At 42.0% G+C, this 14,338-nt stretch overlaps 1 protein-coding gene across 6 annotated transcripts in view; it reads right to left on the minus strand.

Annotated features, from left to right (window-relative positions):
* TTC7A (tetratricopeptide repeat domain 7A) overlaps positions 1 to 14,338 on the minus strand; it is a 176,053-nt gene that overhangs the window by 147,107 nt on the left and 14,608 nt on the right. For all 6 annotated transcript variants that reach the window (XM_065059764.1, XM_065059765.1, XM_065059763.1 and 3 more), the window contains 2 exons: positions 8,174 to 8,304; positions 6,203 to 6,324 (listed from right to left, as the gene is read on the minus strand). In XM_065059764.1, coding sequence (XP_064915836.1) covers positions 6,203 to 6,324; positions 8,174 to 8,304 — 253 coding nt within the window. The remainder of the gene's footprint in view (positions 1 to 6,202; positions 6,325 to 8,173; positions 8,305 to 14,338) is intronic.

Genomic DNA, 14,338 nt, shown 5'->3' on the forward strand with positions numbered 1-14,338 from the left:
GTCAATCTGATAAAATTTTGAAGGTAAGCAGTAAAGACTGCGCTTATGCCCAGTTTCATGTGCTGCAAATCTTCTTGAACTCCAGAATCAATAGCAAACGTTTGAAGAAACAAAAAGTAATTCTTTGAGGGGGCTTGGTAGGGGTGAAGGTGGGGAATAAAATGTGACAATGTTTGCCATGAATACCAGCGACATAAAATGCCACCCTAAAGCTTATGGTCACTAAGTCACAGAATGCAAATGCATGTGCCCTTACTTCCAATCAATACTCATGCCAAAATTTTAAACTTAGAGGTAGGTCATCTGTAGATTACCTAGTTGTCGCTGACCTACAGACATGCAACAAAGTAAGGCAAGAGCAAAAACACTGGAAACTTGCCCCTGTGGAGAAAGTGTTTCTCTTTTTCCTTCTTCTTTATAAGTAAAAGATGTGCTTCGAATTTATCAAGGGAAAAAAGCTCAAGGAAGTTTTTGTAAGTTGGACTTTAACACTTCAGCAAGCTCTCCAGTTACAGGGTTAAGACATCCGGTGCTTTTCTGTGGGTCTAGGAGAGAATATACCCAGAAAGATGCAGTTCTGGACCTTAAAATGGGGAAAGCAATAAAGCATACAGTGATATTTATGCACATGAGTTGTCACACCAAATCCAACAGAATTGTTCACATGCTATTTATTATCAGATAGTCAAAATAAATTCCCCCATCTAAATAAAATGCACCTGTCCAATTGCTCTCCTCAGTTACTGAAAGCTATTGGCATTTCCTCTGCTTCCTTGAGCTCCTTAAGAGGCTGGACAGAAGAGTTATGGTGTTTAACAGTTCTACAACATTTTCAAAAATGCATATGTTTAGATTTCTTCTCAGAATAATGCTATTTGTCTAAATAAAGTGTCAATGATTTCCATTAACTTGCATCAGAAAGATTAGTGACCACTTGCAAAGCCAATTAATTCCACATTTGGAACATATGTAAGAGATTAAAAACGCAGAGAATGTGCTAAAAAGAGACAGTTTTGTTCCCAAAGAACTGGAGCACCACTTCGGTTCCACTTTTCAGACAAGGCCATAAACCACGTTAAGCTTTGTGGCAGAAACACATTGCTCTGCAGGGAAGGGGAGAGGAAAAAGAAGGAATATTGACACACTAAAGTAAAAGAATAAATGGCAAGTTGCTGCTCATCTGCAAGCAGTCAGGATTGAAACCAAGAACCACATGACAAATGCCCAGAAACACTTTCAACAGGTCAGAGTGTAAAATGGGTAACACGGGAGGAGCGCCCAATGCTCACCACCTCCCAGACAGGTGCTTGTGGGTCAGGGTCTCTCAGAGTGCTCTGGGCACATGTAAAGCACCTGACAGCACCACTATGGGACTGAGGATTTGTTTGTCAGGTTTTATATTTTGAACCTAATTGAACATTGAGCTGTGACAGAGCACACCTGCCAGCAGTCTGCAAACATTCCTCATTACAGAAGTTTGTCTTTCCGCTCTGCTGTTCCAGGCCAGAAGGCCATCTGAGCACACATTTCATTTTAAGCATATGAATTGGTCTACTCAGAATGATAAGGAACTTACTGTTCCATTAATAGATGTCCTTCATATATTAAATATGCACTTGAAGATTTTTTTTTTAAATTAGTATCCAAAGATCACAAAAAGAAAAGTATGTGTTTGAACAGAAATACATGTACATAGATAAATGAATGAGGATGCAAATATAAAGCCTCTGGAAATCCATGGGGAATCTATTTGATCTTATCTAGATGGGAAACTAAGCAATGTTGAGCCTCTGCAGGACTCAGATAGAAGACTATCTGGAAATTCTAGGTACTGTTGCCTCAAGCCATGGCATCATAAGTAAACCTGAGATCATGGAAATTAAATGAGTTGGAAGAGTCCATGGGCCCCTATTGCACTGCTAAGATGCTAGAAAAATAAATGAGGAAGAACAGGAAGGAAAAACGCACATGGTCAATTAACTGCCTTGGTTTTGGCCACAAAAGTGGCAAGAGAGGCATTTAAAAACCCATGACAAAATGTGGTTTAGGATTCAATTATAGCTAATCTAATAAAGAGGAACACAGAAAATCATGAGCACAAACTGTGACAAAGAGCACCTTGTGTCCAGTCAGTTCAGCCTGGTGTGAAAAAGTGTTTTGTTTGCACAACTATCCTGTTAACACAGGGTAAGTAATAACCACTCCAGGAACCACAGCAGCCATCTCACATCTATGTCATATTCTTGGGTTAACACTACACAAACTTTTAAGATACAAGTAAAAAAAAAAAAAATACACTGCTTTCTATGCAAATCATTGTGAAAAGTATTGATAATGAACCAGAGTGGCCCGTGGGCACAGAGGTCTGCAAAGACAGTTCCCCAACAACATGGGCACCAGAGATCATGTTCTTATTCCTGCTCACTAAATGTTCAAACAGTTAGCCGCTAACAGATGGAAGAAACCATCTTGAGGTGACTACATGGCAATTTGCAGAGCCACCCATCCAGGGGAAAGTGGTACCCAAAACACACAAACAGCAGCAACACCATGCAACACATGCCTCTGCCCAGCTCCTTCTGCATCTCGTCCAGGCTTCTAAAAATTCATACTTTCTCCTTAAACAGCTGTTCACACGCAGGCACAAAACACACCTGAAGAAGTACGCCTCAGATTCCTATGAATGAAGATACAAGACAAGCAACCACAACAAAGTACATTAGAGTTTCCTAATGGCAGCCTGTCTAACACAAGTGGGGCGCGCACACACACACAAAAAAAAGCTTAGCATTTCTCTAGATCTATGTAGTATATACAGTAGGCAGTAAGACTCCCTAATTACCAGCCGTAGTGTCCTGGTGTCCTGGATAAGGACTGTGAGGACTGAAGAGGAGACAAATGACAAGACAGCCCACATGGATTCCTCAGGAGAGATGAACAGGCTGGCAGAGACTGTCCTGCCTGCCTCCATACATCAGGTTCTACTGTGAAACAACACATACAGGAAGTTACTCATTCAAAGTGCCCTTGCAACAGATACCTACAAAACTTCAAAAAGGGAACTGAGCACTCTAGAAAACCGACAGGAGAAAGGAAAAGAAAAAATTGTGTAAGCTTTAACTACTAGGCATTTTCATCAGGGTATTCTGGAGTAATTTAGGTCTTAACTTGACAGATCATAAGGAAATCCAATTTATAATAAGTTATTTTTCAGATATTATAACAATTTTCTTTAAAAGTGTCCCATCTAGAGCTTCCAAGCCAAACACACCTTCTAGAAAGCTCTGACTTTGTTTTGCCTATGAAACTCCACATGTACTTCAAGTGTGATATAGGAGAGCAGCATACATATAACCATTACTTCACTCAGGTGAAGCCTCTTTACCCTAAGAAAATACTAAAAGCATCTTGACCAAAGTTCCCATAATAGTATAAAGTAGCAGTATCTGTTCAATACTCTGAAAGGAAAGGCAGTAAGAAATAAGCCTAATCTTCACACATCCATATCAGAAAAAAACACCCCAAATCTCAGTGCAGGTGCTAACATAAAAGACAAGTGGCTGGCTCCTACAGTGCGAGAGCATCTGCCTGCCTATATCTGCATCCAAGGCATTAACACTGCTCACTGGAAGAATAAAAGAAAGCTTTGCTGGGATGCAGCAGGGCAAACTGCAGGAAGCATGTATTCGGTAACACAATATTTTTAAGGAAACTTCTTAATAAAATAATCTGGGACTTGCACAGCTGCAAGATTTGCTGGTCATTACAGCTAGGAGCTCAACATCTGAAAGGGAAACTGGACCTTTGTTCGGTAACAGGTGTCTTCTTTCCACTGCATGAGTAAAGGGCACCCTTTCCATGCTCTGAGAGGAGCACGCCTGTTCCTGCCAGCAGGAACAAAAGCATGACAACATCACTCATCCCTCAGCAATTCTGCCTGGCCACACCAGAATAAAGCGCTCACTATTTCTTTTGTACACATGTGCCACTGGGGAAGCACATCCCACCTGATAGAACCTATCCCCCTGCCAGCTTCAACATTCATAATACAAGGCTTATTTCCCACCTGAACACACTGGAAGCAACAAGCAGAACAAAAGCATTTCTTTGAGCTGTTCAGCATTGGGTGGAGAAATTTATGATACACACGAAGCATCCTAAAAAGCTCCTTTCTGCTTTCCTCCTCTTTCCGCAATGCATCCCAATGCTGCTTATGCCCTCTAGTGGCAGAAACCACCTATTCGTGCCAGCCGAGGGGCAGAGACAAGCTGCTGAGTCCCACCGGGCTGCTGCCCTCCACATGGGACCTTCCCTTTAACTGGCTGGTGTTCCCACTCAAACTGAAGGAGGCGAGGAATGCGTGGGCTCCACTCCCGTCCCTGCAGCTCCACCTGCAGCTCCACCGCACCACCCAGGATGCTTTTTCATCAGGAGACAGCTACAGAGAATATTTCGCTGCCACTGCAGCAGTACAGCTTCTAATCGAAACACTGCTGAATTCACACATGTATTTTGATTCCAAATGGTTTTCCTGGAGGGTTTTTTTTTGTGTGTGTTCTGGGGTTTTTTTAAAGGTTGTCATTAAAATAACGTGGGAAGGGAGCAAGCAGGGCCCACAGTAATAGCTTAAACAACCCACTAGATATACTGAACTGATGAAGACTGAATTTAAAGCATCACTGGATAAAATGAACATGAGTGACTTTGATATTCAAAAGGTGCCTAGAGGACATCAACACCGTATGTTCTAAATGAGATTTTTTTTATTACATAGTTAATGAGCTTACTGGCAAGACTTGAGCTTTTTGTTCACCACAGAAGTGGCAAAACTCTAAGAAAGCACACGCTGTCTCACAGCTGGTCAGCCACCAACTCACCTGGGAAAACCACACACCTGTCCCTTTCTGCTAAGGGGATGCTGAGACTGTGTCTTTTAAGTCTGTAATTTCTTTACACATAAACTTGTACTTACCTGACTAAAAAGGTCATTTGACAACGTTTGAGCTTTGTGTATTTGCAAGCCTTTGGGTTAAACAAGGCTTACCTGAAGGCACCTCTCATGAATATGCTCACAAGTGCACATGCAGATTTTTAATGAAAACATGGGGAACACAGAGGCTATTCTCAGTTGTATTTCAAGTCATTCTCAGGAGATAAAAACCTAGCAAAAAAGCCCTAAAACAAGAAGTAATGCCTCCTCCAGAGTCAAAAAATTGTATCAATTTTCTATAGAAGAATCTAAATTTTTTTTGCTGGGATTTTTTTTTTTTATTTCTAGGTTCTTCCTTTCAATTTCCCCTCATTTTTCACTTCTCCATTTACTCAGCAGGAAAAGGAGGAGAGAATAAAATAAGAAAAAAATCTTTGGGGCTTTCAAAGATGGTTTGCTGAAAAAATAAGTTTCTAAAACTTTAACAATACTACGTAAAGCAGTGAGAAAATCAGTAGCTGATTGCTTGACAACAAATGGGATAATGTGGTGAAAGAACAGGACTAGGGAAGGATGGTAAAGAGACACTCTTCCTACATGGCAACCTCTTCATCAGCTAAACAGAACTTATTACGTTTTGAAGACACAGCCTGCTTTAGGGAACAGTGTGCCCTCACCCACAGCCTTTGGAAGTAGGCATTTACAATGACTTTTTTATTGTTCCTGAGAAGATTTTCCTCAGGTGAAATTTGCTGTAGGCTTGCAGATACAAGCTCCTCTTGCCCTTCCAAGATTCACTGGGAGCTGTACTTCAGAGGCATAATAAATAAGCTAGTGAAGCACTGTTGCCACATGGATTCTCTCTAGCCAACGGTACAGACTAGGGGTTTTGATTGTGACATTTAGGACCTTAAGCAAACAAACAAACAAAAGAAACTACCCTTAAGACTTCACTGAGTTCTAAACCAGGTCCTGTGGCTGAACATTTTAAAAGCACACAGCAGTGTAAATTCTGCTCTCTTTATGGTCAAAACTCCCTTCATCTCCACAGGGAACAGTGCTGAGTCAAGACAACAAAATTGTTCTACTCCACCCTACTTGTGGGTCTGGAAAAACAAGGCTTAGGACACTTAAGAGAGACAAATAGGAAGGAGGAATGAACATCGAAGGAAAAAAAAAATTCACAACAGAACACAAAGAAATAAGCCTTCATCTGTTCCAAGATAACATGTTCCACATTATCTATTTTTATTAGCACCCGCAGGCACCTACCCCTTCTTCAGATGAGTCACATAGGCACTCTGTAAAGCTGCTTCCAGGAAGTAGGAAAGTTCAAACTCTGAGTAAGTCACGTTGCTGCCCTTGATACTTCGTGAATGTGTATTGTTTAAGGTCTGTGAAGGGAGGAAAGAAACACCTGGGATTACTGAGAACTGTTTGAACAAGTCTCTGGCTCATGAGGAACCGGTACCGCAAACAATGAAGTTAGCTTCTGCCACCAGATTCCTCCTCAGACTACTTTAAAATTTACCTTCATTGGCTATTCAAAAGCCTTTCAAAGTCAACTTTAAAATAAACCATACAGTGACCTCCATTAAATATTCTGCATGTAACATGAGTTTTGAAACACCATTCCTTATTACTTCCAACTTTAATAGCATAAGTAGAAAGCTGCACGTTAATCCAAGGGCTTCAGAAATAACTACTCCAACCACACAGATTCAGCATCTTGCACAGAAATATTCATATAATGTTTGAGTATGTATGTCTAGCTTAACATAACAAATATTTGTTAAGAGTTAGTAACTTATAAGGGGTCCTGATGGAAAAATCTTAGCCTTTCCTCTGTTTCTTCTATCAAACACTTCTAGCCTTTGCTTCCTTACTGGCAACAAACAGCTTTCATTGCTGAAAGTAGCCCTTTGTGGCCTCTCCAAAGCAGAGTTTTATAACCAGGGCTGGAGAAGGTCTATGGACCTTTAGTACATCTGTAAGTAATCCTGCATTCTTGTGTCTCTATCCATAAGATGAATGGAGTTGAAACCCCTTCCCTTCTTCCCAGACACAAGCTGTCCTACAAAGAAACAGACCATACAACTTGTTAGCTGGCTTTCTTAATGATTTTTATATATGCACTAAGCTCAGTTTCCTTGGTTTAATTCAATTAAAAACAAAACTTGGTACAGACACACACCTTTGTCCCTGAGAAGAGTGGAAATATCTGGTCAGAAAGTTAAAGGCCATTAAGTTACAGAAGAACAGGTAACATGTAATGCCATCAGCGCTGCTGGTGTCAAGCACAATGTGTGTCAAAGCAAGGGCATGGAAGAACACGGCATACATTCTTAGACAGGCAAAGTTACAGATAGAGACCACCACGCATGTACCCAGAAAATTAGTGGCATGTGTTGCAGGTCAGCGGAGGGCTCACAGTACTGATCTTACTCAGCCTCCTACCCAACCACCAACTAAGCAGTTACTTGCTGCTGATGATCTAGGATCCTCCAGTTTCACCTGGAGAAACTGAAGCACTGGCAGTTAAACTGCTACGGCAAGACCCAAAAAGGTTACTTTCAGCTTATTAGTGATCCAAATATCCACTCCTATGCATCATTTACACAGCAGATACATAAAACTTCTTGGGCTTCTTCATGCTGACACTGGCTATGCAAAATTTGTAGTCCCTCTTTAGTAAGAGCTAAACTTGAGATACAACCTGAGCACATCTGAAGTATTCAGTGCTTCACCACAGGCAAAACTGGTTTCCAGACCTCATTCTCAGAGAAAACAGGCAGATAGCTGACGAACTGCTGTTTTACAACTTCTTATACAGAGACACCTCACTTGTTCCACCAAGCAGATGGCACAGGAATGTGTCCAGGTGGGTTTTGAATGTCTCCAGAGGAGGAGACTCCACAACCTCTCTGTGCAGCCTGTTCCAGGGCTCTGGCACCCTCAGAGTAAAGAAGTTTTTCCTCATATTCAGATGGAACCTCCTGTGCTTCAGTCTGTGCCTGGTGCCCCTCATCCTATCGTTGGCACCACTAAAAGGAGTCTGGTGCCATCCTCTTGACATCCACCCTTGAGATATTTATAAGAATAAATAAGGTCCCCTTTCAACCTTCTCTTCTCCAGGCTGAAAAGAACCAGCTCTCTCAGTCTCTTAAGAAAGACGCTCCAGACCCCTCATCATCTCTGTAGCCCACTGCTGGGCTCCCTCCAGTAATTCCTTGTCCTTCTTACCTTTTCAAGCTCCTGCAGGTACACCTGGGCAATGACACACGCTGTCTCAAAACAAGCCATGGCTTCCTCCTCCTTTTCACACAGTCGAGCACGTGAGGCAATTGAGTTGGTTGAGCGCTCCAGTGACAGACCTGCAAAATGGCAACACCTTCTTTAACTGGAGCCCACCAACAGCAGCATGGCTGTACTATTCCTTCATTTACCAGCTGACAGCAAAGTTTTTCCATAGGTGGGTTTCTCCCTTGTTTTAGTGACTTTAAGGAAAAGACCCCCAGGAAAATACAATTCCTACACATGCAAGGCATTTTTGTCATGCTGCTCTAACACACAGTGTCACTGCACGCTTGTACAGTGCCTCTCAAACACTTAATGAAGAAAAGGCATACACAATCCCTCTGGCAGGGATGCACAAGCAGAGATATTATGGCCTGTGTTTCCAAAGATGGCTGTAGATTTTGCGTGCTTCAACACAAGTGCTGTTTCAGAAACACCCTGGGACTGGATTTGAGAATTTCTAAGCATCCACAGTTCCAAGTGAAGCTTTCAACAAGCAGTGGTTTTGAGGGGGAAAAAAAAAAACACCTTGGAAAATTATACCAAAACGGAGTTGGAAAATCCAAGGCCTCTTTTGGAAAATCTGAGCACATGCAAATTGCATATGGACACATAGCAAGCTCTTGGCAAGGCACAAGAGACTCTTAACCACAAGATCATGTGTCCAAAGACACAAAAAAGCCCTGGGTTTTGTACTACTCAGATTCTTTCCCCTCTGACAAACAGAGAGCATGTTAAATGGAGACCTACAGCTACTGTCCCTATATGAAAATCTTTTATTATCAGATCCTTGTCTGGCATCACACTACTACATCCTTTTTATCTCTAAAGCTGTTTGCAGAGGCTAATATATCTACATACCAGTTTTACTCTGATCAGTGTAGGTTCCTATGCCATCCTGGATCTCCATAACATACCACTGCTTGGAAACTGGTCTTCTACACCAAACACAACTGCATTGATGCCCAGTAGCCCAACACACATTGTAAAATGTTCAGCACATGCTTCCCAATAAACTTTATACATAACAACACTCTCCAACACTAATGAAAAAATGTTTAAGTCTTAATACAAAATCGTAGTATTCCTGACACAGACCCACAGAGGTGATGAAAGAGTTCAGCTGTCTGGACAGCCTCTCCAAGGGAGCGATTCAGACTGCTGCAGCACAGGGCAAAGGATTCTGACCCATGTGAACATACCAGGAACCACGTCTCCCTGGGTCCCACCATCCCAGGAGGAACAGGTCACCTCGGCAGCCTGACAACCAGCCCTCGGGAAGCAGTAATGGGCAGCCAGCTTTCTCCACAATGTACAGACACATCACAAGTGCTCATGCTGGAGGTTCCTAGGCAGTCCTAGCTTTGTTTACTTCTCATATTCAATGTTTCTGTTCCGTCCCCTTGGTTACTCTGCTAGGAGTTTCCACATGTCATGTCTTACATTTGAGCCAGACACGAGCAGGTGGTTCAACGGGTGGAGAAGGCACCCCAACTGGTGGCTCCCCACCCCTTCCGCCCTCTCCCAAGTCAGAAGTGCACTGTACACTCCCTCAAGGACCTGTATCTTGGAGTAACACACGTTAGTACCTTTCACCTTTGAAAAGCCTGACTGGAGCAGAGCAGGAAGACTGGATTTACTTCAAACTGAGTGTGTGGGGGACAGGGACCATGATAATTTTGCTGCTTTTAGCTAATGCCCATTCTGTGTTCACTCCTTTTTACTGACATACACCTTGCACAGCATCCAACACATAATAGATTTTGTCCATCTATGAAGTCTCTGGCTTTATATCATGGTCTGCTTTCCTATTATTTCAAAGCTTCTATTTTCTAACCCTGTTGCTAAGTAATGAAAGGGAAAAGAGGGCATTAACTCTCTGTAGAGAAAAAGAAACTATCCAGTGCTGAGGCCAGGACAATCAGCTTACAAATATTCTTCTTAAATCTGTCTTAGTTTTATCTACCTCTGAATTTCTAATAATTCCCTTTAATTGAAAATAAATTTTGAGAAGTGTTACATTTCAGAGTCACCATTCCCTTGAGGGCCCTAAAAGAAATCCAGTAGCATCCACTGACATTCATACACATGCAGCACCTAACCAAACTGCAAGAGCCATCCTAGCAGTCTGTATGGGGGTGGTTATCGTGGGAGATGTCACACAGAGAGAACAAGCTGATAAAAAGCCATTTACATACATGCTACAGCCCGCTGTAAGGAGCTACTATCTCTAAGCTCTGACACGGGGGATGAAATCAAGCAGCCTTTGCCAGCACCAAGCACTGACAACAAACATGCCCATCCATGCGGTCCAAAAACCAGAGCTGGAGCTGATCAAAGACAGGGGAATAAACGAACATCTCCCAAAAGGCTTCTTGCCACAGTATGTGCAGAGCAATATGCAGCATATCAAGACAGATACTATCCTACATTGCACACATTTTTATATTTGTAAAGGGCAAGAAGGAAAAATTACCCACATGATAACAAAATAAGTCACAGTTCTTTCTGCTAATGCCATGTGCACTGACCTGATGTCATCAGAATATAAAATCTTCTACAGAATCCGAACAGGGCTATTCTTCCCTACCACAGAAATGCAATGAAAAGAAAAAACTGAGCAAACAGACTGCAAATCCAGTAGACAAAGCAAAGAAAACAAGAAAAGTTCCCTATTCGTGCAGCCACCAATTCAGTTCTCATAGTGCAAAGCCCCAACAATTACAGATTTGCTAAAGGCACAGCTGGACAAGACTGTTTACAAGCCCTCCAGTCCTGAGAACCAAGTCCCACTAACTCTTCTCTATTCCCCTGTTATCAGCACAGAAAAAGCTTTGCAGCACAACATACATTTTAAATTCAACTCAGTTCCCATAAAGTGTCAGAAAGCCATGGGAGTGCACACTACTACCACACTGGATTTAGCAAGAAAAGTGTAGCTCTTGCTAAGACAGAATTAACTTCTGAGTAAAGCGTAAAGCCATATGCTTTATTGGTATCTGGTTAAGGTAAAGGGACTTGTGTATTTTTCACAACCGGTTATGGTAAGGTAATACCAACTTACAACTTACCTATGCTAATTTTTTTTTCTCATATGAATCAGATGCCCAAATTTAAATATATACCATAAGAATGTTTTATACAGTGAAGATACAGTTTTCTAATAGAGTATGGCCCAAGCTCAAGATTTAAACAGACATATGCTTTCCAATTATCCTTTTTAAAAGAACTCTTTCTACCCATTTCAAAGGTAGAAACCTACGTATAGAAACACTGCTTTTCCTTCCTGCATAAAGATAAGGCTTCCATTCACCTCCTCTAGTTGCCCCAAAGATTGATCTGCAGCTCTTGATCTCTCTATAATCTTGGCCCCTTCTTCCCCCTTCTAAAGCTAATCTGCATTTGGGTCAGAAAAAAGCAAAACCCATAATGTTTGTAAGAGGTGTCATTGAACTGATTTCTTCCTAGAGCTGAAGTGCACTGCTCTCATGTACGGAAACATGAAAGGGGAGATTTTACAAAGGCTTATGTCCACTTCCATCTCACTGAGCCCTTGCCAAGTGAAGACAACATATTGGGTAGCTCTAATGGTCTGAGGTGATGTTTTTACCAGAACTGGAACATATATATGCACATGGACAGGCTGTATCAGATTCTCAGCAACATAAGTGAGATGAAAATTCATGCTGGAAGAGATCACAGGAGGCCCATGGTTCAGCTTTCTGCTCAAAGCAGGGTTGGTCTGGGGCATTGCCCAGCCTGGTCTTGAAAGCCTCAGCACACAGATGGAGACCGCACAATCACTAGGGAGAAGAGGAAACTAAGGTGGCTTTCTTCTTTTGCTCCAGTTCATAAACCAGCCCACCAAATAGCAGCACTCCTCCTCCTCAATAGGAGGAATCTACTCTACTTTTCATTCTCCTTTTTACACAGGCTTCTGATGAATGAATTTACACAAGAGGGGAATGGTAGGTTCACAGGTGCAAGACTTTGAGGTTAGCAGCAGCATGCTGTAGCCTGCAGTCGTCAAAACCCTATAGCCCAGGAGTATCAGAGCAACCTGGCAATCTAAGGAAGGAATCAAAGAAAACACAACAGCACACAGAGTGCTAAGCCCACCTCTTGTGTTGTGTCCTATGCTACACTTGTGCTGAACGCAGCTGTGGCAACTTGAAGCAAAAGTAAGCTTAGGGTGGAACATACAGCCCCGCCAGCAGCATCAGGCCCAGTTCACAGAGCAAGGCTGCAGCACCTGTGCCCCTGTGCCACCCAGACAGACCAACCTGGCTAGAAGGCAGTGTGCTGCTAAGCTAAGCACATGCAATAGTTTTACTCTAGCTACAGCAAGAGAAGTCATTTGTCTTGAGGTAAGTTGAGTGTGAATGTATTGCGTGGCAACTACTGCAAGGAAACAGGTTGTGTGCACGTTCTCACTCTGTGGTGAATGCCAGGTCATTCTGGGCACCTGTCCCCAAGGCAAGGGTGCACTTCACTTCTAGCATGCAGCCTTCAGCCTAGCTCAGAAGTGTGGCTCTAGAAAAATCAATTAGCATTGAAACAAGGCTATTTTTAAGACTAGCTCCTCAAACATATACACGTGCATGCTGACTAATTAAAGTTCAGCAGAACTTAAACACTTTTCAAAGACAAAATTCAAAGCACAACCAGAACCATTTTAGAGACAGTATTACAACCAGGCTGCCTCACCAGCTAAGGTTTGAACTTCAGAGCAGAGCACTGAGTCAACCTATCACATTAGTGTCTTGGAAAGCAAAATAGCCTGAACCTCAACAAGCCAAAGCAACAGTCAGGATTATGTTGACACAGCACTACGCATTATTTCTGCCACAATTCACAACAGTTTAAATAATTCACATCATGGATCTTGACACTCATCTCCCCAGAAATTAAGCTATTATTTTTCAGCAGCATTTATTTGAAATGCAAATAGAAGGAGAAGAAAGGCCTAGAAGCACGTTGTTTTGATCACATTCATTCACACTACAGCTCATTAAAGGTAGGAAGGATGACAAAACTTTTGTTTTGCAAGAAAGCCATGCAAACTTCTGTCACTATTGCTTCCTATTATACAGGATTATCGCTACGCAACAGCCCAGTATATTTACAGCAATACATTATAATCTTGGGGTCTTTGCCATGTAAGAGTCTCAAAGGCAGAAAGTGCCAGTAAGTCTAAATCCAATTACCTTAAGACCTTTTTGTCCACAAGCAGGGAATGAAGCCTGAAAATTTAAGTAACCTGTGCAAGGCTGCTTACTTGCATCAAAGCAGAACTCAAGACCCTTACTGCCAGCCTTGCCACAAGATGCAATAAGCCAATGCTAACACTGTTACTCCAATTATTTTGAAATTAGTAACTCCAGCTGGTTAAACTTCCACTTACAGATACAATCTGTTAAAACTAGGACAGTGATTGAGTGGCCATGAAGCCAGAAGGCGACAAGCACTCCCCTGAAATGCAACCTCAGCCATATACCAATGATCAATGCCACACAGTCTCTTAATCACTGCCTGTCTTACTATGTGGCAGAAATGAGCAACCCTAACCCAAAGATCTTCCTGAGCGTATCAAGACCTGTTGCCTATCAGCTGGCTGCTCTTAAGCTTCATGGCAGAACCTTAGATTTAACCTGTAATACAGTGGTCTCCAAACTTTTTTGATCATACACCCCCATGAGTAAAAAAAAGTTATTGAGCATGCACACCCAACATATGTATATAGTTATAAATACATGCTGCTTAGCAATGTATTTACGATACATTTACATGTTTATTTTTTCAAAAATACCTACTAGGTAGCATGTTACTGACAGTCACCTGTCACCACAGAAGAGGTCAGCAAATTCAGAACACTTAACTTCTTGTAAAATCAAACAGGCATAACTCACCTTAGGATTTGACAACTTTTTTAACCACTTTGCCATGAGACAACTAGTGAGCTTTAGTGTGGGACAAAAGATTTTCACGGTCACTGCCCATCTCATTAGAACGCATTGTAAAGATTCTATTTAAAAGTCTTGTGTTTATAAAGTCAACTGCTGTAACTTATTAATTGTACTGGTACATGAGGCCACCTCCATTCCATGACAT

The sequence above is a fragment of the Columba livia genome, chromosome 3 (genome assembly GCF_036013475.1).
Source record: "Columba livia isolate bColLiv1 breed racing homer chromosome 3, bColLiv1.pat.W.v2, whole genome shotgun sequence".
NCBI lineage: Eukaryota > Metazoa > Chordata > Aves > Columbiformes > Columbidae > Columba > Columba livia.